Source organism: Branchiostoma belcheri, unplaced genomic scaffold (genome assembly GCF_001625305.1).
Source record: "Branchiostoma belcheri isolate BF01 breed outbred unplaced genomic scaffold, Haploidv18h27 scaffold89, whole genome shotgun sequence".
Classification (NCBI taxonomy): Eukaryota; Metazoa; Chordata; class Leptocardii; order Amphioxiformes; family Branchiostomatidae; genus Branchiostoma; species Branchiostoma belcheri.
This window is the reverse complement of record NW_017804564.1, coordinates 914,786-938,798: the sequence shown is the minus strand read 5'-3', so window position 1 is coordinate 938,798 and position 24,013 is coordinate 914,786. Positions and strand designations below refer to the sequence as shown.

The 24,013-nt window shown below is 41.4% G+C and overlaps 3 protein-coding genes across 4 annotated transcripts; all 3 read left to right on the top strand.

Annotated features, from left to right (window-relative positions):
* The first annotated feature begins 297 nt into the window (after positions 1-297).
* On the top strand, positions 298-3,577 carry LOC109487480 (collectin-11-like). The gene is made up of 3 exons (XM_019791469.1): positions 298-493; positions 966-1,346; positions 3,468-3,577. The coding sequence occupies exons 1-3, from the start codon at positions 298-300 to the stop codon at positions 3,575-3,577; spliced, it is 687 nt and encodes a 228-aa protein (XP_019647028.1).
* Positions 3,578-4,239: 662 nt separating this feature from the next.
* On the top strand, positions 4,240-5,590 carry LOC109487479 (collectin-12-like; the record flags this gene model as incomplete). Its single annotated transcript, XM_019791468.1, has 3 exons — positions 4,240-4,273; positions 4,735-5,011; positions 5,272-5,590. Coding segments are annotated over exons 1-3 (630 nt in total), but the record flags the coding sequence as incomplete, so codon positions are not given.
* A 2,430-nt stretch (positions 5,591-8,020) lies between these two features.
* On the top strand, positions 8,021-23,600 carry LOC109487532 (troponin C-like). Of its 2 annotated transcripts, none has more exons than XM_019791547.1 (6): positions 8,021-8,115; positions 20,633-20,672; positions 20,926-21,069; positions 21,826-21,977; positions 22,397-22,496; positions 23,043-23,600. In XM_019791547.1, the coding sequence occupies exons 1-6, from the start codon at positions 8,110-8,112 to the stop codon at positions 23,081-23,083; spliced, it is 483 nt and encodes a 160-aa protein (XP_019647106.1). In that variant the 5' UTR covers positions 8,021-8,109; the 3' UTR covers positions 23,084-23,600. The 2 variants fall into 2 exon arrangements, with proteins under 2 accessions (XP_019647106.1, XP_019647105.1); XM_019791546.1 differs by lacking the exon at positions 8,021-8,115 and adding an exon at positions 15,407-15,453.
* The last annotated feature ends 413 nt before the right edge of the window (positions 23,601-24,013 follow it).

Here is a 24,013-nt window from a genome sequence, read left to right as displayed (position 1 = left end):
CTCGGTATCATTGCAGAAATCTATCGTGATTTTCTTCTTTCTTTCTGTAGTTAAAGTGAAGAATCTCTATGATGAGGTGACTGAGCTTAGAGCACAGAACACGAAAATTAAACATCGTATTGTAGAACTCGAGGGTAAGTGGTATGTCTTATAAAAATGCGAAAGTATAAATTCTATAAGATTAGTTTCTGGAGGGCACAGGGTTAAATTATTTTCAATATAATCTCATATATGTATACATACATCGGTATATAACCTTAATTCATAAAAAATGTAACGGATTATCAATGTATCAACATGCCACCAGGAGAAAAGGGGCTCATGGGGCCGCCTGGACCACCAGGAGAAAAGGGGCCCATGGGGCCGTCTGGACCACCTGGCCCTGTGTCTGGCGGGCCCCCTGGACCACCTGGCCCTTCAGGGTTGATGGGGCCTATTGGTCCTCCTGGCCATAATGGAACTTGGATGTGTCCAAACGTCAAGTCTTCTGCAGGTATCATGACCATTCTATACTAAGAACACAACTCAAACGTTTAAAAAAATTACTATTTTGTTGTGTATGGCTAACCCTATCTTCACTTGCATCATTTTGATCATATGCGATACATATGTTAACAAAGTTAGCAATTTGTTACAGCACAAAAGGCAAATGTTTTCACCCAGAGCTTCCGATGAGTCTCTCTGGTCTTCATCAGGAAACTAACCCAGTGAGACTTGTCACGTGACTTATCTGAAGTGTGACATCACTTTTCAGTCTACTGTGACAAGACCAGAGTGACTGGTCGAAAGGTCTAGGTGATAACATTTAAATTTTCTGCTGAAACAAAAGTTTTAACTTCAAACATTTAACTATTAACACTGTTCAAACAAATGAACTTTGATTATATTATGTTCAACATTAACTATGCAATAGCCATAAATGTATCACTAATGCCAAACATTGTTTCTAGCATCTTGCCCTGAAGGTTACACTAAGTTCCGTGAAACCTGCTACAAGGCGTTTAACACCCTGGCAAACTTCGGGGACTCGGCTCTGTACTGTCACGTCGATGGCGGCACCCTTGCCATGCCCCGAGACGCTGCCACAGACGCCTTCCTCATCTCTCTCAAGAACGCCGTCAACGACAAATCCACCTTCTGGTTTGGTCTCCATGATCGGCGCATAGAAGGAAGCTTCGAGTGGATCGATGGTACTCCACTTGGGAGCTTCAGCTCTTGGCATCCGGGAGAACCAAATGGTGCTTACGAAGACTGCGAGGAGGACTGCGCTGACTACTGGAAATGGGACAAGTGGAATGATAACGACTGCAACGTTCCACAACGCTTCCTATGCCAAGTGGCACCAGGTACTTATAGCCTCCACAAGGCCTTCCTACAGGAATCATGACGGATCGTAGCATTTGGCAAAAAGGAGAGTTTTGAATTGGCCAGGCGTGGCCAGTGAAACTGGCCAAACTCCCCTGGCAAATGTTTCCCTATGTTTAGCCAGCGTAGTTAGTATGGTAGAGACTTAAGGTATTTCACATAAACATACCATTTCCTGACACTATTCCAAACGAGCACCACTTAACCAGCTTTAAACTTATCCATGCGCATACACTCAACACTGATTCTTTATGCATTTATTATGGAAACTCTTCAAGACATTCCACACCTAGTTGATGGTACCTTTGCTCACTCCTTTGCAGGACGTCCGTAAGCGACAGGCCGAGCTCTCACGACCTGTGTTAAAGTTCAAGAAGACACTGGTAAAACACAAGATCTGAAAGTGAATCATTGTGCCATGTAAGCCAGTTTTTGTGTGATATTTACATAGTAAAAATTTAAATGAAATGAATCTACATAGCAACAATGTAAGTAAAAGAAATCTGCATAGCAGCAATGGAAGTAAAAGAAATCTGCATTGTACCAATGGAAGTAAAAGAAATCTGCATAGAAACAATGGAAGTAAAATGAATCTGCATAGTAACAATAGAAGTAGTAAAATGAATCTGCTTAGTGACAATGAGAGAGTAAAATGAATCTGCATAGTAACAAGGGAAGTAAAATGAATCTGCATTGGAAAAAATAGAAGTAAAATGAATCTATGTGGTAAAAATGGAAGTAAAATGAATCTATATAGTAACAATGGAAATAAAATGAATCTGCATAGCAACAATGTAAGTAAAATGAATCTACATAGTAACAATGGAAGTGAAATGAATCTGCTTAGTAACAATGGAAGTAAAATGAATCTGCATAGTAGCAATGGAAGTAAAATGAATCTGCATAGTAGCAATGGAAGTAAAATGAATCTGCATAGTAGCAATGGAAGTAAAATGAATCTGCATAGTAACAATGGAAGTAAAATGAATCTGTATAGTAACAATGGAAGTAAAATGAATCTACATAGTAAGAATGGAAGTAAATGTAAGCAGTAACCTATATGTTTTATATTCATCAACTTTGTTGCTTCCTTGAATTTAGAATTGTTGCATGATCTCTATATAGTAGAGAATATGACGGCCTTTCAGGTCTATCTCTTGGGATGTACAATTTGTGAATTCTGTATTAATAGTGCAAGTGAATTAAAACTGCATAGTAATAATTGAAGTAAAATGGATCTGAATAGTCACAGTCTGGGAAAAATGACTTAACAGATGATAGTACATTGTGTAATATTACTATATTTATCTTTCCTGATGCACATCATGGTAATAAAATGTGAGAGCCAGCTAGATTTTTGTGTTTTGTCATCATCCTTTTTAGAATGAATCATTATGCCAGGTAGTTTATGACGTCCAGCGTCTCGTGTTATTTAATGATGGCTGAGGTGCTTTGATATATACCCCTGACGCGCTTGATCAATCGTTGACGTCACGTATCCGTAAAGTCTCGTGTGAATAAGGTCACGTGCCTGTAACCGTAACTCTCGCGAGTTTACGTGCGGAAGTGATTGGTCAATCTTTATCCTGGTAAAGGCGACAGTGGTCGCTGAAAATTTGATCTCTGTGTATCTAGAGTTGGAATAAAGTTAAGCATAGTACTAATATTACTGCCAACAGAGTAGAAGTTCCATGATAAAATTGCAATGTGATAGCCGAAGAAGTTGTTTATAGTGCTGAAAACAATTACTAATTCATTTAATTTGTCTATCCCGAGGAGTATACGTGTTATGTCTAATTCATGCAGCATGGTTCGTTTCATCTTTTGAATCTAAATCCAGTTGAGGAGGCTTTCCAGTTTTTGCCATATTGGTCTAGGACTGTGGTTCAGTCAACAAGCTTCTAGCCTGGTGTAGGACGTATTTTTGCTGTCAGGAATCCTGAGGAGCAGACATCATGCCGAGACGGCAGCAGCAGGACCCAACTGGTAAGTTAAATACAATTTGCATAAACTTTTCCAGGGTAAAGATCGGCTTAGGTATCCCAAATAATTTCATACATGACTCTAGATAATGATTTTTGAGGAACAAAATATTTCCCCAGGCACCGCCCCCATGCAGCAGTCTCAGACCGAGTCAGAGACCGATGATGCGGCAACCGCCAACCCTGCGTACGGCTGCCGAGCAGGTAAAACATTGACCAGTCACAGTTGAGTTGCAGGAACATTTTAATGTCTGTCATTTTCAGTGATGGTTGCATTTCAAGTGAAGTTGCACGTTAGTATTCTTGTGCGCTTTACCCATACTGATATGAATACGTTATGCACAAAATTAATTTTATCTACTTTTAAGCTGCTTACAATCAGGGCCTAAATATGGACTTCGTGTATTTTTTTGCCATTTTCAACGAGTGTTGTTATTACAACGATGACTTCGTGTTGATAAAAAATGTCACACAGTCTAATATGCACAATAGACGGCAACTCGGCTTTTAAATGTTGCACAAAGCAAACAATAAAGCAAACAACTTCACATGAATCACACCAACGTTGCAATTGAAGTCTTTCTCCCTCGTCGACAAGCAATCAGGCAGAGGCAGACAATCAAAACCCGGTTGCTTTCAGTAAACTGTCCGCAGTTGATTAAAAAAAGGTTCAGTGGAGTCTGCAACTTATACCTCGCATAAAAGCTAGGACCGCATTTACATTTGAGTATATTCTTCTTTGGATACTTCTTCAGTCACCGTTGTCTTTCGGTATGGTAGTACTTTTTATTTCTTCAATCAAACAGCGGCCTACGATGCGGCACCGGACAGCGTTTCCAATGGCAGCGGTTTGTGCAAGAAGATGTGGCTAACCCTGGGTTTTCTGTTAGTCATGGGCAACGCCATGCTGGTGCCATATTTTGCAGGTCAGCTTTTTAATTGTGTGCACTGTGTAATACAATGATTGAATACTAGTACTTGCAAACTTTATATATACTGTTCAAATTACTATGCTGCATATATAGTTTATATTACTATACAGACCAACAAATTATTTCTCTTGTTGTTTAAATCCAGCTAATGTGATGACGCTTTCTGCTGAGGTGGCCAATCTTACATCACGGGGCAGGATGGCTGAGTTACTACGTGCGGATCTTGAGCGTTAGTATCATGACCTGATAACGTAGAATACCAGATGAAATATGAAATCTTGTTGACATTTACAAGATAGTGACATCCAGTATGTATTTTGTACAACTATGTCATTTTAACCATATTATTTTACAGAGAAAAATGTCACAGCACATGTCATGTCAGTTTATCTATAGTTTGTGTAAATGTACCTCACTGCTTATTTTCAGCTGAACGATAATCTATCGTCTTTCAGGGATGGGCGTGTCTCCGGCAACTTTGGGGAGTATGGGACCACCTGGTCCCCCAGGCCCCCCTGGCTCGTCTGGGCCACCAGGTGAAAAGGGGTCACCTGGCCCTGTGTCTGCCGGTCCACCAGGAGAAAAGGGGCCCATTGGACCACCTGGCCCTGTGTCTGCCTGTCCACCAGGAGAAAAGGGGCCCATGGGCCCACCTGGCCCTGTTTGTGTGGGGCCCCCTGGGCCACCTGGCCCTGTTTGTGTGGGGCCCCCTGGGCCACCTGGCCCTGTTTGTGTGGGGCCCCCTGGGCCACCTGGCCCTCCAAGGTTGATGGGGCCTATTGGTCCTCCTGGCCAAAATGGAAAAGCTGCCGGACCACCGGAACATCCTAAACCAGTCAGGTCAAACGAAGGTAATACAGCTATTCTATACGAGGAACACAACTCTTATGTTTAAATAGCGAAATAGATATTTAGTTGTGAATTGTATTTTTCTACCTTTATCATCATCAATTTTTATTTTCAAGAACACATTAAAACCCTATAAATTTTTTGTTTCTAGCATCTTGCCCTGAAGGTTACACTATGTTCCGTGAAACCTGCTACAAGGCGTTTAACATCCTGGCGAACTTTGGGGACTCGGCTCTGTACTGTCGCGTCGATGGCGGCACCCTTGCCATGCCCCGAGACGCTGCCACAGACGCCTTCCTCATCTCTCTCAAGAACGCCGTCGACAAAAAAGCCACTTTCTGGTTTGGTCTCAATGATCGGCGCAAAGAGGGAAGCTTCGAGTGGATCGATGGTTCTCCACTTGGGAGCTACGACTCCTGGGCTCCGGGGGAGCCAAGTAATAACCACTCCAAAGAACACAGCTCTTGGCATCGGGGGGAACCAAACGGTGGTAAAGAGGAATGCGAGGAGGACTGCGCTGACTACTGGAAAGGGGACAAGTGGAATGATAACAACTGCAACGTTCCACAACACTTCCTATGCCAAGTAGCACCAGGTACTTATAGCCTCCACAAGGCCTTCCTACAGGAATACAGATCGTAGCATTTGGCAAAAAGGAGAGTTTTAAATTGGCCAGTTATAAACCCCATAGCTGTCAAATTCCCCTGGCAATTGTTCTCCCTATATATAGCCAGCGTAGTTAGCCTGGTAGAGACTAAAGGTACTTCGCATGAACATACCATTTCTTGACACTATTCCAAACGAGCACCACTTAACCAGCTTTAAATTTAACCATGCGCGTACACTCAACACTGATTCTTCATGCATTAGTTATTGAAACTCTTCAAGACAGTCCACAACTCAGTATTGATGGTACCTTTGTTTATTTCTTTGCAGGACGTCAGTAAGCGACAAGCCGAGTCCTCGCCAGCCGCGTTCAACAAAATTAAATTTCAAGTCACTGGTAAAATGCAAGATCTCAAAGTGAATCATTGTGCCCTGTGAGCCACCTTTTATCCATATGTTCCTATGGGATATTATGTGCTTGTATTTAATTGTGCTTGTATTTAAAGTAGAAATATTTAATACGTGATAACCTATTGCCATGAAGCATATAGCAATAAAAGCGCAATTATGCAATGGTATCCCATATTCATAGTAATCACATCAAATGGACCAATAGAGCTTTGTCTGTTGTCTTGTGTGTGAATAGAATTGATTTTTAATTTGGATTGTATGAAAAAGGAACGAATGATGTACCTTTCTTGTTTGTGAAAAATTGTGCAGTAAACACCTTTGTAAAAGATTACTTTGTAATAATGTGGTAAAATAATTCTAACAGTCCAATGGAAATAACTTTCACAGCAAGTGCAATGATCTTGTATGGCAACATTGAATGATCCTGTATAGTAACAATTACAAAGTACAATTAATCTGTATACTAACAATGGAAGTAAAACGAATCTGCATAGTAACAATGCAAGTAAAAGAAATGTGCATAGTAGCAACGAATGTAAAATGAATGCGCATAGAAAGAATGAATGTAAAATGAATCTGCATAGTAACAATGAAAGTAAAATGTATCTGCATACTAACAATTGAAGTAAAAGAAATCTGCATAGTAACAATGTAAGTAAAAAAGAAATGTGTATAGTAACAATGGAAGTAAAAAAATTGCTACAGGAAAAATGGGAGTAAAATGAATCTACATAGTAAAACAATGGAACTAAAATGAATCTGCATTGTAACAATGTAAGTAAAATCAATCTGCATAGTAACAATGCAAAAGAAATGTGCATAGTAACAATGAATGTAAAATAAATCCAGTACCTTCGGTGGCCGTGCAGACTCCTCTGGCTGATGATAACTGTCTTGCCACCGAAAGGGATCTGAAAGAGAAAGAGGTTTGGGTTTGGGGTTATTTTTGGCGTGTTTTAGGGCTTTTTTTAATCGTGGTTTCTCTTTTGCACTGGATTTTTTTTTCTCACTCAACCCAACAGTGCAAAACAAACCCCGATAAAAAAGCCTACAAACACGCCAAAAATAACCCCAAACCTCTGCTTGGAGATTAGGGTGTGCAAGATGTGAACACCAGGCCTAGGCTCGGTTGCCAGCCCCCCAGCAGGGGTCCTATTTTCAATCAGTATCCCCACATATGTCCCTGTTCAAAGCCTGGGTACCAGGCTATCAGCAGCAACAGCAGCTTACCAATTGAAAGTACCTTTGGGTAACAGCCTCTATAAGGGGCCGGGTACCAGGCTCTCCGGGTAGGTTGTGCTAATCTCCAAGCAGATCATATGGTGACAAGGCTATATCCACTGGCCAAAGGAGTGTCCAGTACCTTCGGTGGCCGTGTAAACTTCTCTGGCTGATGGATACTTAGCCTCTACCAGGCACCGCGGATCGCTGGAAAAACAGTAGAAATTGGCCGAAATAAAGGGATAGTGTACCAGAGAAGATCCAGGGCCATAGAAGCTCCAATCCGTGGGTAGCAAATTGGAGCTTCTATGGCCCTGGATCTTCTCTGATCTTCTCTGGTATACTATCCCTTTATTTCGGCCAATTTCTACTATTTTTCCAGCAATCCGCGGTGCCTGGTAGAGGCTAATGGATACTGCCTTGCCACCGAAAGGGATCTGCTTGGATATTAGGTTGTGAAAGATCTGAACACCAGGCTTGGGCTTGGTTGCCAGCCCCCCAGCAGGGGTCCTAATTAATCAGTATCTCCGGATCCTACATGATAAATAGTCTACAGACATGAGAAACCGTTTCTAAACCTTCACCGATCCACACACGGGTAATTTTAGACACCAAATCCCGCATATAAAACCCGCTCCCGGCATTTCACAATTCTTAACAAACCTCCCAAGCAGAGAGCTGAGATAGAGAGACTCAGCTCAGACGACTTCCTTCCTCCAAGACTCCTTACAGACGGTCCCACCATGCCGGTAAGTATCCACATCTCCTTGGAACGTGTCTTGAGACGTCTTAAAGATTTATCGTCAATGCCTGCACGGTCTCGAAGGATATGGCTACTTCCTGAACGAAAATGAGTCGTTTAAGAAATAATTTTATGTATGTGTTTTCAAATTGCAAGGGAACAGACAGAATGTAAAGAGGTACCAACATAGCTGGTCTATGGATCTATCTTGGTTTCCATCAACAGCGCGCGTATAAAAACAGTAAAATTTAGCCAAATAGAGAGAATAATAACAAGAGGAGTTTAGCAACCGTAGAGTTCAGTACGCTATAGGGGCAAATTAGCCCTCCAGCGTTCTGACTGTCCTGGCCTAGTCTACACTAGACTCCTTTGCAGGCTGAATAAATAGCAGACAATCGGTCTAAAAGAATGTAGCTGGCAATCTACTCCACTGGTCAGCTAAGTTCTTTTTAGACAGATTTCTACTATTTATGCAGCCTGCAAAAGAGTCTGGTGGAGACTACTTCTGGTCAATTATTTCTGCCGAATTCTACGATCCGTACCCCCGTAGGAATGCCTGGTGGAGGCTAGATCTATATCTGATGTTAACGTTTCTCTACGTATATTGCAGTGGATGGTTCGGATTCAGAAAGCGCTGCAAATTCATAATCTCTAGCTGATGCTTTCAATCAAGTATCTTTAAGCAGTATACAATATGATATTGAGATATTAATAGTACAAAAACGTGTCCAAGTTATCTAGTGATAATTATGAAGCAGTTTATCTACATTTTCGACTGTACAACTCCAGTCGGTGCCAAGGAAATCTGCAAAGTACAGACGTCAAAAATTTGAATACGTCCAATTTATTGTGATGGAAATTACAGTTAAAACTTACTTCATAATGACGTCTATCACGAATGGCACAGATGAACTTTCCAGATAAGATTACTAGTATGCAGTAATAGTTTATATAGATTATGCAGCACTTTCATCATGCTGGTCTTGGCATTTAAAAATAACAGTTGTCCGATTAAAATCGGCGTGCGCATTATGGTTTATGATTTTGACGCAGTTGGCGTCTGCATTTGATGTAAACTGAAGCAACGAGCGCCAAAGATAGTTGTGGAATTGTCTTATCCCCATTCTTGTCATACATCGTGAATGTGGGGTCGTGACAATGCTATCAACGGCAGGGGTGTGTGTGTGTGTGTGTCACCAAGTAAGCATAAGGGTAACCCTTCCCATTGGAAACTGCGCGGGCGAATGAAACTTTAGATCTATGATGCCAAAACTGCCCTGGCAATTTTTTCTCTCTCCTCTATTCACTACGTACCCTTCTGCCTTAAGTTTAAATGTTCCATCAGTAAACCGCTATGTAACCACGTACCATTACAGTATTTACACCAAGACACGCCCACCCAGAAAGTCGAACTACGTTTCTACATGATGTGTTATAAGACTGGACCCAAGACTTTAGACATAAATATCCACATACGTGTACAGATAGTAATGTATGCTCCATATATGTGTATAACCGTTGGTAACGTATACTAACACAGCCGTTCAAGCGAAGTGACAGATGTCTGTATGTATCATCATACCCTGGCTCAAACTTTAAAAATAAAATCGAAATGGGGAGGATACCATCATGGCTATCTACTAACGGGTTATATCCGGATAGTTGGGCAGTCCTGCCTGTATGTCCATTTATACAGTCTAATAAATCAAATGAGTCATAGTTTTAGTTTTTAGAAGCCCAAAAATTCCACCCAGGTTTTTCAACGTGTACAGACAAACAGAAAGAAGACTGTCCTCTTAACATCACAGAACCCACATGTACACATTAGAGAAAATGTGACATCTTTCGTCTTTCACTGTTTCAGAAAATTATAAGTCAAATCTAACAGGTTATAATTTAGAGTCAGCCTTTAAACTACGTAGTCAGATGCTATGTTCCCCCTTGTTTGCTTATGATTGTCATATGCATGTAGCATACAATGCGTTCCTCTCACTTCATCTATCCTCTAGACTAGTACGTATTTTACCGTTGGGGCAACATAGAACACTTCACAACCAGTTTTCCCCACCCTTCTTGGTTTTTAATCCATTTTTTTACATCATCCTCCCATGTTTTCGTTGCCTACCTCTGTTTATTCTTCATTGGTTGGAGGTTCAGCTAGTCCCACCACACATATCATGTAACAAACATGATATAAAAATAAAATTATGACAAAAAGTGATTTGTGTGAAACCCAGCCTGAATGATCCGGACAGAACCGAGCCGGAATGTCCCCTTGGTGCATATTTCAGACAGAAGGTTGCGGTTCCTAATTGATGAGTGAAACTGCAATCCACAGGAACCGTGTTGTCTGCATTTAGACCCCGCACCCCGGACAGCCTTGTACTTCCTGACGCCTCTACTGATTTATAGCGTTATCTCCCAGCACGTTCTGCTTCTAAATTGGTACAGAAGATTTGGATACAGTCCACATAACTCATGCAGTTAGCACACGGCATGCAGTTATTCATACATTACAGGCCGCTAGAAACAAAATGCCATTAAAAATTTTTGTTTTCAATCTAACAATCTATGAAATGACAATATACCGGCCATACAGATACAGACTCTAGCAAATCCTGGAAAAACAAGGCTTCTTTTCGTTAGAGGAACGTTAAATTTCTATACTTCCGTAGTCTCCACTAGACTAACAGCGTGGGTTAAAAAAAAGGAAAATTTAGCCAATAGTGAATAATAGTGAAAGTTTATTGCAAATACATATGAATGCCCGAGGGCTAATTGAAGTTACAAACAACATAGAAAGAAAATTCAGTGGTATGTGAGACTATATCTACGTCTAACATTATACTATATTCCAATAATTGACAAGGGGAGTTTAGCCAGCGCAGAGTTCATGTGCCCGTTCAGTAAGGGAACTTAACCCTCTCGCAGACTGACTCTCCTGGCCAACTATTCCTTTTTTTTACCGAATTCTAGGATCTGTACTGGCCCTAATCTCCAAGCAGATCTTTTGGTGGGGGTAAGACTATTAGGTATCAAATTGGCCAGTCTGTAACCATTTCCCCACCCAAGATCTTACCCCCACCAAAAGATCTGCTTTAATACAATTACAGCGTAGCGTCTAGAGTTAGTCATTTAGAAGTAGATTTTAGTATTGTTACTCTTGTCTATACTTGCCATACATTGTACCTGTTGCAATTGTTGCGCAATAAAGATGGATTGATTGATTGATTTAATACTGGCCCCCGTATGAAGGCCCAGTGGAGGCTAATACTTCCTGGTGCGTGCCGAGGTCACGGGGTTACAATAACGCCACACCCCGGTATTCTACTCGCCTGTTTACCTAGCCTCTGTCAGGCTTCAGGAGGCGGCTGGGAAGAGTAGAAATACGCCAAATAGAGAGATAACATGCTGAGGGAGTTGGTCCGCTTTTTAAAAATAAATATTCCAACATCTAATCATAAGACGTGGTGACGGCACACTCAGGTTTTTTCAACTTATATTAATGTCGCCACCAACACAGGGGACAATACAATACTCATTTTCACCTAAGCGAAGTGAGGAAAGTCGTGTAAAGTGCCTTTCCCAAGGGCACAAGATCGGTGGGATGTCAAGACTCGAACTCCGGACCTCTTGATTCCGAGTCGAACACTCTGCCGCTATGCCACACGACCTCACAAGTTGGTCCGCTTGAGAGTACTGTTTGCCGCTCTAGCCGGCCAACTCCCCTGGCATGTTATCTCTCTCTATTTGGCCAATTTTTACTCTTCCCAGCCGCCTCCCGAAGCCTGGTAGAGGCTATTGCCGCCGGTCGTAATAATAGCGCCCGGTCCGATCTAATCCCCGTACAACAACATTCCTGGCGTTCGCAGGCTCGTATTTCAGCTCTAAAGCACTTTCAGTGTCATTTGTCAATTGAAAGAGATAAACAAAGCCACAAGTGGAACTAGATATTAGAGGTCTGAAATTCCTAAACAACGTAATTAATGAGCAAGAAATTCCAAACCGCCGAAGAGAATATAGTAATACATAATGTTCACAACAAATGCTGACAAATTTCTGACATTACATTAACAGCGATGTTAGAAGTAATGTTCATAAGATGAGTGATATCACAATTACAGCACATAATACATGCTTACCCCCCGTCCTGAATGGGTATGGTATAGCATATTAGTGCCACAACATAACGGCTGTTGATAGACGATACCACGACACCTAGGCCTGCAGCATGGGGGTGCCATATGATTTTATTTCAATACCAGCTGGTATCTGTAACGATAGTAAAGCGATCTTGTATTAAGATATTAATGTCCGTATATAAATCTGCCAAAGAATAGGAACAGAGCCAATATGTAAGCTCACATATATAGGGGACAGACCGTGAATGACTGGGGGCGGTTTGTTCGAAGGGACGCTCCGTGAATGATACTAGGGGGGATGGAAGAGGACGAACCGTTGAAGTCTATATGATATGTGAGGGATGATGGAAGGGACGGACCATGATTGGATGTGGGGCAGGGTTGAGCCAAGGGATGGACCGTGACTGACTCTAGGGGAGGATTGGACAATATGAGATAATCACTTAAGGGCATACAGTACAATATGTAACTGGATGTTTCTTTTAAAGTATTTATAATCCTCCGAGAAATTTGCTATTGCATTGTAAATTAACAATAATTCAGGTTTTTACCCTCCATGAAAATGGGGGTATTGTTTTTACTCCGTTTCATGTTTGGTCTGATATCTGAAGATCGGTGAGAAGGAACTGTACGATATTTGGCAGATTGATGGATGGGGCCTTGGAGATTGTGTAGGTTGACTTTGAGCCCCTGGTGATTGACCTTGGTACTGCAGTTTAATTTTTTTTATTCTGTTGTTTGTGCGTTATGGACTGTTTGTGCGATATTAAGGTAGCATGTAGTTGTTATTACCATGGTTTAGTGGTTTAAATTTGGGCTTCCTAGCTGTTTGCGTTTGATATTTACAATATGTTTAAAGTTGGTCTTTTTGTGTTGAATGTTTGGAAAATCTGGTGGGTCGTTTGGTATAATATTTGGTATGTGGGTAGTTGTTGAGTCTCTTTGCGTTTTAGAGTGCATTAGCAGGTTGTCGTATATTTTTATTGCTTAATTTAAAAGGATTTTCATTTTTTCACCCCTACTTCATAATAGGATGGTCTGTTTGACCCAAAAGTTGGGACAGATCTAGAGTGTTTTTGTTTATATACCTCCAGCTGGCAGGTCAGGCTGAGACAGCCCAATCTATTTTTACCCCTAGACAGAGGCTGAATAAAATATAGTCTGGTTGAATGGGGTGCCTGAGAGGTCATTGACCTCACCTCTTCACTATGGTTGGTTGGCTGGTTACCTTCGCCAAGAAGGTTATGTTTTCGTTGGCGTTCGTGTGTCTGTGTGTGTGTGTGTGTGTGTGTGTGTGTGTGTGTGTGTGAGCACGATAACTCAAGAAGGCTAAGATGGATTGTCTTGATACTTGGTAGGTGGGTAGGTCTTCATGAGACGTGGAACTGATTAGATTTTGGGCCCCCTAGCGGCTTGTTATGGTACTGCAGCTGAACTTCCGGTTTTGATATCTCGTGATCTAGACATGCTAGGGTGACGAAATTTGGATGGAAGGTAGCTCTTGTGCTGGGGAACAAGTGACGTGAGTTTGGGCCCCCTAGCGGCTTGCTCTGGAACTGCAGGGACATTAGTTGAAAAATGTTTAAAGGCGGATAACTCAAGAACCGACTGATGGATCGTCGTGATTTTTAGCATGTAGGTAGCTGAAGCGATGCTTGACATAATGATATTACAATTATGCAAATATTAATGTAATTTGCATAATTAATGAGGAAATTCTATAAATCAGCTGCATTCCATGATAGGACGATTCAAGCTTGTGACATGTAATTCAGAACGGCAGAAATACAGGCAGATATTGATTATGCAAATGAAGACTTAATTTGCATAATTAACAAGAAAATGTTATAATTACATAGTGGTAATGTCTGGAATTTCATACTTGGGATATTTGAAACTTATGTGAAGGTGAACATAATTAAACATAGCTTATTCAAATAAGGAACTCATTTGCATAATTTATGAGAACATGCTATAATGGCATGCATTGATAAGATAAGACTTCTTGTGTAGAATATGATCAACAGATATAATTGATGCAATATAGGATCCTATTTGCACAATCAGGGGGATTCATCTATAATTTCTTAGTCATAAAGGCTAACATCATTTGGCGAAGGTATGAGATCGTGGAACTCTAGTTTTATTATAGGTCTGTTAGTGCTGTCAATGATAGCAGGTTGTCGTATATTTGTATTGCTTTATTTTAAAGGATTTTTACATTATCACCCCTATTTTATGGTAGTGTGGTCTGTGTTTAATCCTAGTTGAGACACAGGCTATGTATTTTTATCCCTGTTTGACAGGCTATTAAAATTATACCAAGACAAAGCAACTCCCACATTATTCATGGCCATATGACGTCAAATTACATTTAAACCCATCTGCCTTCTTCTAACCATTCTTCATCTTCATCTTCATCTGAACATACCTTCCATATACAATGAATACAGGTGATAACATAAATAAAACCTTACAACACCAACCTCCTCCATGGAGGGAAGATGTCCCTAACTTCTCCTTGTTTAGTCTGTCAATGCTAATAAAGTTTCATATGTCTTATGTCTTCAGTAACGTATAACTAAACGTGCTTTTACACAAGGAAATTGTTACTTGAGTTTCTTGAGGAACAAGTTCATTGTGTATCTTTGATTGCTTACATGTCTATAACCTTCCTTGGTGCATTATGATTTAAGTTTATTCTTTTGGAGATAAATTATTTTGAAGCTTTATGAAGTTCACATCCTAGAACTTTCCTCTTTATGAAAGTTTACATCCTTGTCAATGGCACCAAAGAGGTTAAATACTTGTATTCAACCAAGGAGCTTCTACAAAAGCTCCTTGATTTAACCTTCTTGATGTCACCAATGCTTCCGCTGCTGTAGGGCATACACCACTTGATCGCTTATGTCTTCGCCCATCTTATTACCGTTAAAAGAAGCTCCTTATAGAAGATGAGACAGTCGGGGAAGGTCACGGCAAGGTCATCACCAAGCATCCGCCTAAGGAGATGCCGCGCCCCGGTCACGTGATCACACCCTGGTCACGTGACCACAGGGATGATACTAGTGCATAATTGGCGGGAACACAGGTCACGTGACCGGGGGTAAGATGATAAATATTGGCGGGAAGACGCGGTGTCGGTTTTCACTTTCACTGCGGAACGGACGGACGAAGACACGGTCAAGATGTCGGACGACGGCGTAAGACTTTCACTTTCTTTCTTATGTGTCCTTTCTCGTAGTGCCTCGCACGTCTTGTGACAAATGTACTCACCTTCCTCGATAACTTAAGGGCTTCTCTCTGGTGTTAAGGATATGTTGAGTTTTCTTGGAGGATGACAGACGTCTTGGTTTGGAGATCGCTGTGTGGTCCTGAGCTGTCGTTGGAGGGAAAGCCCACATAAGCCGGGGTATAGGTCCTGACGAAAGATATGTAGGGGGGGGGGGGTACTTGGACGGAGTGTGAAGAGACGTGGCATATTCTCTTTTTGTTACTGTACGTTTAGTGCCCAAACATTCACGTTTCGTGCAGTCCAGGGGAGTACCAGACTATCTACACGTGTCCTTAGTGTAAAGCGGCAGGACATTTTTTTTTGTTTCTGTACATTTTCTGTACGAACCGCCCGGTTTCGTACAGTCCAGGGAAGTACTAGAATACCTGCACTTGTCCTAAGCATCTCTCTCGCTTGTCCTAAGTGTGAGGAGACAGAGCACTCTTATTTTCTTTCCGTACATTTCCTGACCGAATAGTCATGTTTGGCGAAGATCTGAACTTATCCTAAGATTGGAAAGATTAAGTCAGCCGGATTCTGTAGGAACGGCGACAGGGCATTCTTATTTTATTTCTGTACACTTGCCGTCCGTACAAACATGTTTGGCGCAGATCTGAACTTATCCTAAGATTGGAAAGATTAAGTCAGCTAGATTCTGCAGTGACAGCCCAGCCCGGAGGTGTTGTCACATATATATCATCACCACATAAGGCCGCGTCTCGGACCAGTGGCGGACATGCCGCCGGCTGGAGGGTCCGAGGGTCGCACGCCTAGCAGTCCTCTCCTCTCCGGGCTATTAACACTAATATAGTCTCCATCAGACTGTTTTGCAGGCTGAATAAATAGTAGAAACCAGCCTAAAACTAATGAAGCTGGCCAGGGGAGTTGGCCGGCCATCTATACAGGCCCTACTATGCAGGCAAACAATTCATGCAAACTGGACCCTCTATGTCATACTATGGCCGGCCAGTCTTTTCCTCTCCAGCTATTTACACTCTCATAGCCTCGCCTCCACAGCTGGCATTTAGTCTCCACCAGACTCCTTTGCAGGATTACAGGCAAACTGTACTCTCTAGCGGGCCAACTCCCCTGGCATCTTATATTTCTCTATTTGGCCGATTTCTACTCTTTTCAGCCCCCTCCCGAAGCCTGACAGAGGCTAGGGTCCAAATGATGCGGGCGTTTTTCTGATGAATGTGAGGTCTTAGGTTCGCACGAATCGCGCACACTTTCCCCCACTTCAACTAGTTGCATTCCCTTAGCTTAATGTTCACAGCAGGGTCTAGTTACGGCTAGGATCTTAAGATTTCCTTTCTTTTTCAACAGTTCTAGGAAGGCATGCTGAGCCCGTCGGGCTATTTGTAGGCGTAGCAAACATGCCCTCTGCTTACTCAAGCCGACTGTTCAATAATTAGTACAAACCAGCTAGTATAAACATCTTAGTACCTCAGGCAGAGTCACAGAAAATGTTGTGGAAAAATTCGTGGTAACTTATGAATCTTTCTAAGCTCAGGAAGCAATCTTTTAACGCGTTTGTATCTTTGTATCTTTTCTTTTTATATCTTTTCTTTTTCCTTGCGTGGTTTGAACTGCCCCTGCCAGAAGCGTTAAGTTACGGCTAAGACTACCCAAGTTGACAAGACCTGCTAAATTTAGACGAAGGAACTCGCCGATGCCGCAGGGCCGCTAATACAGCAGGCTAAACTTGGACATTCGCGACATGCTTCCCTGATTTCCAACGATACGTTCTAAAAATTCCTAAATGAAAAACTGTCAATTTTTCAGATTTATGATAACCAAAACCATTCCCAAAGAGCTGGTACCCGTAAAAAGAATTACAAGAAGTTTCAAATTAAATTTTCGGCGTTTGATTCTATTTTTCACTGCAGTAGAATTATGCACAACTCTAACAGTCATCTGCTCTACCTATAATTTATAAATTGTTTTATTATTCATTCTGTGCAGCTCTAAAACGTAGTCATAGTTTAAGGCGTCCAGGTATAAATGACAGATAAGTTTATTGCAAATTTTTGCCCGAAGACTAATTACAAAAATAAAATAACATAGAAACAAAATACAAAATAACTTAATATCTACATAATAAAAGGTAATTGTTTAGAACTATAGCTATGTCTAAAACTATGTCTGAAGGGTTTGACTTCTGTATAAAAACAGCCGCGGACGGCATGCCCATGTTTGGGTGTACAGTTTGCCCCATGCCCGGTGCACCGCCGGCAGCTAAGTGTGAGTCAATATGACCGACAGTCAGGGAAACATTAGACATCCTAGAGATAGTCTCCAGGCAGATCCTTTGGTGCTGCAATACAGTACATGTATCACATTGGCAATACAGTATCAAATTGGCAACTTCAAGGCAGTATCAAATTGGTAAGAGAGTATCGAATACGCCATCCGAAGTTTGACTGGCGTAATAAAAGATACCAAGAGCCAAATGACCCAAAATATATATAAAAAAAGCCTGTTGGGCGGGTGCCTCTACCAGGACTTCAAAAAGGGTTATGAATGGTAAAAATTAGCAAAAATAGGCCAGGAGAGTGATCAACATATGATAAGGGCAACATTCCCCATGATGAAACCTTAGCTTATATTTGTCAAATTCCTCTGGCAAATCATTCTCCCCATTTGGCTACATTTGATTATTTTCTGACAACATTTTAATTTGTTAGTTTGATAGAAAGCGTTGTGTGGTCTGTAGTGTTGAAAGAATAAAGTGCCACATAAAGTGCTAATAGATATGTGTGAGTCAACTCGTGTCAGCGCTACTGCCAGTACTGGATACATACCCTTCATATTAACGATGTTTACTGTCACATTATCTTCACATTAGTGATGTTGACTGACGCCTTCGCGTGGAGACATGAGAACTGGGTTAGCGGGACTGTGTTAGGCCCCAACTTTCCTACAACGGAGTTCATTGGACAATAACCTCCACTGGGTCTTCCTAAGAGGGTAGTAACAATAGAATTTGGAAACAAACATGTCCAGAGTAAGAAATATCAAAACCGGAAGTTCCGCTGCAGTACTATAAGAAGTCACCAGAGGGCAAAATCTAATCATCTTGAGGTCTCATTAAGACCTACTCATCTGCCAAATATCAAGATAATCCGTCAAAGCCTTATTGAGTTATCGCGTAAACAGACTAACAAACACACACAAGGACGCTGCCAAAAACATACTAACCTTCTCGGTAAAGGTAAAATGTATACATATATATATATATATATGGATTACACATACAGTACCATCCATACAGCTCCTTGAACATGTACGATTTGGGGGTATTTCTCGTGCAACGCATCACACCGCAGCGAAACGACTATGGCACCGCATGGCAAAAAAATGTCAGGGGTCTATGACCTGATTAAGACATAAAAACATTGAAAAATACTGTGTAAAAATGCCAACAGGACAAGGGTTAACTTAATGCTTCAGCAGTTAGCTTCTTGCTTCACGGTAGCCGAAATGTGGTACCATGCTGGTATGAAACAAAATTGTGGCACGCGCCAAACCGCCACCTAACACCGCGCAGTTTAGATAAGAAGAGCCATTCTCCACATTTTAAAGACACCATGTTACATGTTCTACATTTTGCTTGTTACGCGATGTATAGAAACGTTGCACGTACCATTCCAAATACTGTGTTTAATACAATAATTCTTAGTATTCGCGACGTTTGAATTGATGCATAAACTTGACGACATTTCTTCGATCGAATCGTTCATATTCTGAAATTCTTAATTATTCAAGCATGTTATTATCCTGATGACAGCAATAGGAAACTGCAATAAGCTTTTTTTAGAACTCTGACTAGACATCCGAGGTCCAGGGTTAATACTATTATACTGTCTTTTGTTCTTGAGTGTGACACTAAATGAATAATGTTTTTGCAGCTTTATACCTCTGGTTTCTTCTTTAAAAGGCCCTGAAGGATTTGTTCACTCACATATGCGAACACTTCAAGATATCCCGGCGTAGACTTACAAGAGACTTAAAGATATTCAGAAGATCAAACAGTTACGATCCTTATCCTTACAAAAACAGCTGCGCGACAAGTGCAACAAATGAAGGGATCAACGTCTACAGCACCGGAAGGCAGGCCCCAAAACGTCGCACAGAAATAGCTAGCAGTTCGTTTGGCTCTTGATGCTGAAAATGTTTTGTTTATTTCACACACATCGCCCAAGGAATAAATTGCAGTTGACTGCACACAAAAATAGCGTTTTTCGGTTGGTCTCTAGTTGGAGGTATGGTCTTCGTGTGATATTTTGGTGGCTGCAATACAATATCAGATTGGCCAGGCAGTATCCAATACCCCCCCCCCCCCCCAACCGAAGTTTGGCTGAAAATGATGAAAAACGAAGAAAATGTAAAACTAAAAACCTCTGCTTGGAGAGTAGTTCATGTCTTAAGATACATACATTCACGCCCTTTCGGGCGAAGAACCATACAAATACAAAGCTTAATAGTAATGTGCATACATTGACAAAACGTCTAATGCAGTAGCTAATCTAAAACACGTTTTACAGTTACACGTTTTAGTGTGCCTCTCTGAAGTCGTTAACTTACGCAATTGTCAGTTCGCTGGAAACCTCACAGTGTAATGGGAGTAATTGGGTGAATATAGACTTGGCAATATCTTATCTTGAAGATCGGGTCAAGTTGAAGTTCAAGTCTCTTGCGAGTAGTTTAATCTCGGAGCTTTCCAAATAAAGTGCGTTAAAATCCAACTGTACGACATGTTAGTATTTCAGACATGCCCTTTCTATCTCAACCAGACAATCGTTACGTAATCTGGCTCCACACCTCAGGCCATACTGACTTTATTGCATGAATTTGAGTTATTTAGATTCACCTTTAGCTAGCTGGCGTTTACCCAATGGTATATATTAATCTTATATGCAATATCTACACTACAATACGTACATGTACCGTACATTTACAAACAAAACATGCAAGAAATGTAGACATCGCAAATTTGGAGGTACGTGTTTGCTACCTCTCAAAACAGTCACTGATTGATGAATATTCTACTATAACTGCCCTACATATTCATATATTTCTTATTTACTGGGTGTTTATATTTGCAGGGAAGAGCGAGTGACTCCCTGACTAAGGAGCAGGTAGAAGGTAAGTTTGAAAACCGACTTGTTATTATGTCTCTTCAATCAGTCTAGATCTGGAGGCAACATTGATCATTTTAACGTTAAATATGTGATACTATGTATGTACGTGTATACATGTGTTGTGCGTGTATTTGTGTGTGTGTGTGTGTGTGTGTGTGTGTGTGTGTGTGCGTGTGTTTGCGTAGTATGTTTCTAAAAAGGGAGGGTGAAGTTTGGAATCTCTGAGTAGTACTTTTAATATTTCTCTCCCTACCTAGAGCTTCAGATGGCGTTCTCCATTTTCGACCGTGACGGTTCTGGAGAGATCAGCACGCAGAACCTGGGGACCATCCTGAAGCAGTGCGGCCTGAACCCCAGCAGGGACGAGCTGGACGCCATCATGGCGGAGGCCGATGAGGACGGTAAGGGAGCAGCTCCCTAGTTCTTTAGTACAGATATAGTATAGTATATAGTATAGTATAGTATAGTATAGTATAGTGTAGTATAGTATAGTATAGTATAGTATAGTATAGTATATTATAGTATAGTATAGTATAGTATAGTATAGTATATTATAGTATAGTATAGTATAGTATAGTATAGTATAGTATAGTATAGTATAGTATATATGTGATTGTCTCACAACTTCTCCTAGAAGTCAGCTGCATCATCCGTAGTGGATACTACCTGAAACGTCTGAATATTTCCAAAATCATATCAAGTTGCTTGAGTAACTGTTTTTTGGCGTATGACTATTTCTTGTTCTTTTCTGGGCTGGTATTAGGTACCTAGTAGTTGGTACGTCTACTAGTTTATTGGTGATTTTGTACATCATGCATAGTCTGGACATTTTTCGCCTGTCTTCCAGCGATACCCACTGTAGGTTACTCTTCATTTCCGTGACACTAGCACCTCTTTCATAGTTGTTCATGAAGAATCTTGCAGCTTGATTCTGTACCCTTTCCGGTTTGTCTTTGTATTTCTTTGTATATGAATCCCATACTGTCGCGGCAAAGTCTAGGTTCGGTCATTTATATACAAGAGGAAGAGCAATGGTCCCAGGACGGTTCCTTGAGGGACCCCAGACGCTACTTTCACTGGTGATAGTTGGAAGTTTATTAGTCATCGTACATCAGTCTGGCCCCTAACATTGCGCTTGTCACCCCACCCCCCTCCAGGAAGCGGCACGATGGATTTTGACGAGTTCCTGGAGCTGATGGCGAAACAGATGCACCAGGACCAGTACGAGATGGACGAGACCGAGGTTCGCGCCGCCTTCAGGATCTTCGACAAGGACAACGACGGATTCATCAGCATCGAGGAACTGAGGGTAAAAACTTGTACTGATTCGTACTCCGTTGTAACAGGCTCATATTCTTTGGGGTATATGTTTGCCTTTCTCTCTCTCTCTCTGTGTGTGTGTGTGTGTGTGTTTGTGTGAGAGATAGTGTGTGCGTGTGTGTCTGTCTGCGTATGCCTATCTCACTCTATTCGTAGTATAGTTCAGTGTCTGTGCGTAAGCCTGTCTCCCCCCTCTCTCTGTCTCTGTGTTCATAGTATAGTGCAGTGTCGTAATCACAGACAACATTCATGGAGGTCAACAGTCTCCCTCAGGTTGGGTGGAAGTGACAGTGACGTATGTACCAGATCAGCGAGAGATGATGATCAAAACAAGAGAATCACAGCTATTCTAAATACTTAACTAAGATCTGAAACCTTAGATTTTTTTTTTGTTGTTGTTTCTGCTAGACCATGGCAGACGCTTGCGGTGAGGACCTGAGTGATGACGAGCTGAAGGATCTGCTGGATGACGGAGACGGAGACAGGGACGGACGGCTCGACTACGAAGGTAACAACTTCATCACCAATCAAATACAAGGTTTCAGTCTGTTGAGCTTTGTTGCTTTCTTTTAGGAAAACCCACAACCTGAAAGACGTTCAAGACGTAGATCCGCATTCATTATTATAATAGAATAAAAAATCAAACTAAATTATGCAAATTAGGTCATTATTAGCATAATTGGTATCTGTTGATGTTCTGCCTACCACATATTAAACCATAGCTCATAGCATGTTCAGGACAAAAAATACAAAAACCGGAAGTTCTGCTGCAGTACCAAGGTCATCCACCATAAGGGCCATATTTTACCTTGACCTTTGTCTTTCTAAGACTTACCAACATACCAGATATCATCGCAATCCATAAAGGCGTTATGAAGTTATGCTGACTACAAATGTGCGGAAACACAAACACACACACATACAGACAGGCACACACACACACACACACACACACAGACAGACGCACCAAAAACAATACCTCCATTTTTCATGGAGGTAATAATCATGGTATGCCTGTGCTTGATACAAAACTTTCCTTCTTCCTGTGTCCCAGAATTCAAGGATTATCTTCAGTCCCTTCAGATTAAGTGGTGAAGAAGTGAAGATCGCTGTTCGTCACAAGCTACACGTCACAAAAATCCGGCATCCTGAACTCAACTAGACATCCGTACAGAAATATGCACAAAACAGCTAAATTGTCGACTTAGAGCCAACTTTGTACAGTACCGAGAAGTATATAGATCTTATCTATGATTTGTATGCAGTTTGTGATGTTCTTTGAAACAAGGAACACAAGCTAATGCTTGTAGGTACATCTGACATGTTTATCTGTGTCTTTTCTGCACTGCACACTGCGTCACTGCATTGAACGTTTTCACTGTATTGTGGTTGTATGAGTGTTTTATAGCATAGGGTTTATACCATGAACAGTGGCAAAAATTGCAGTATAGTTGCAGGAGTTTGCAAAAACTGCTTGGACGTAACGACGAAAGGTGAACTTCGCTAACACACGCTGTGTTCTGTTCTGTCTCGTCCTATTTTTTACGTAATGTCTCATTTCATCATGTTGTCAATAAAGAATGGGCGACGTTAGTTTGCTCATGGCAAAAAAAGGGATCAGTGTTCTTCTTTTAGAATTAGATGAAACCACAAGAACATTTAAGCGACATTGCATCAGACCTTTATTCATCAAACTAAAAGACGAAACAAAAAAGTCTCTAATAGACACGAACTGAGCACGAAGATTCCCCTAAACTTTATCTACAAGTGTGCTCAAATATCATCTGCTTCATCAACTAGTTCTCGCCTCATGTGCAACAAGGGCAGATGTGTTTAGTCCATCGGTAAAACAACACCGCATCGACACTGCTATAAAGTACGGCACATGCGGCAAGCTAGCTGCAGGACAAGCCTAGTCTCGAATCCGGCCGCCGTGAACGTTACACCTAGCCTCTATCAGGCTTCGGGAGGCAGCTGGAAAGAGTAGAAACCGGCCAAATAGAGAGACAGCATGCCAAGGGAGTT

Excerpts from the sequence above, each read along its gene's own strand:
- LOC109487480 (XM_019791469.1), top strand. The coding sequence starts at position 298 with ATGCCACCAGGAGAAAAGGGGCTCATGGGGCCGCCTGGACCACCAGGA. Across the intron at positions 494-965 it reads AAACGTCAAGTCTTCTGCAG|GTTACACTAAGTTCCGTGAA; the intron begins GTATCATGACCA and ends CTTGCCCTGAAG. Across the intron at positions 1,347-3,467 it reads CCTATGCCAAGTGGCACCAG|GCACCGCCCCCATGCAGCAG; the intron begins GTACTTATAGCC and ends ATATTTCCCCAG.
- LOC109487532 (XM_019791546.1), top strand. Across the intron at positions 21,978-22,396 it reads TCAGCATCGAGGAACTGAGG|ACCATGGCAGACGCTTGCGG; the intron begins GTAAAAACTTGT and ends TGTTTCTGCTAG. Across the intron at positions 22,497-23,042 it reads CGGACGGCTCGACTACGAAG|AATTCAAGGATTATCTTCAG; the intron begins GTAACAACTTCA and ends CCTGTGTCCCAG.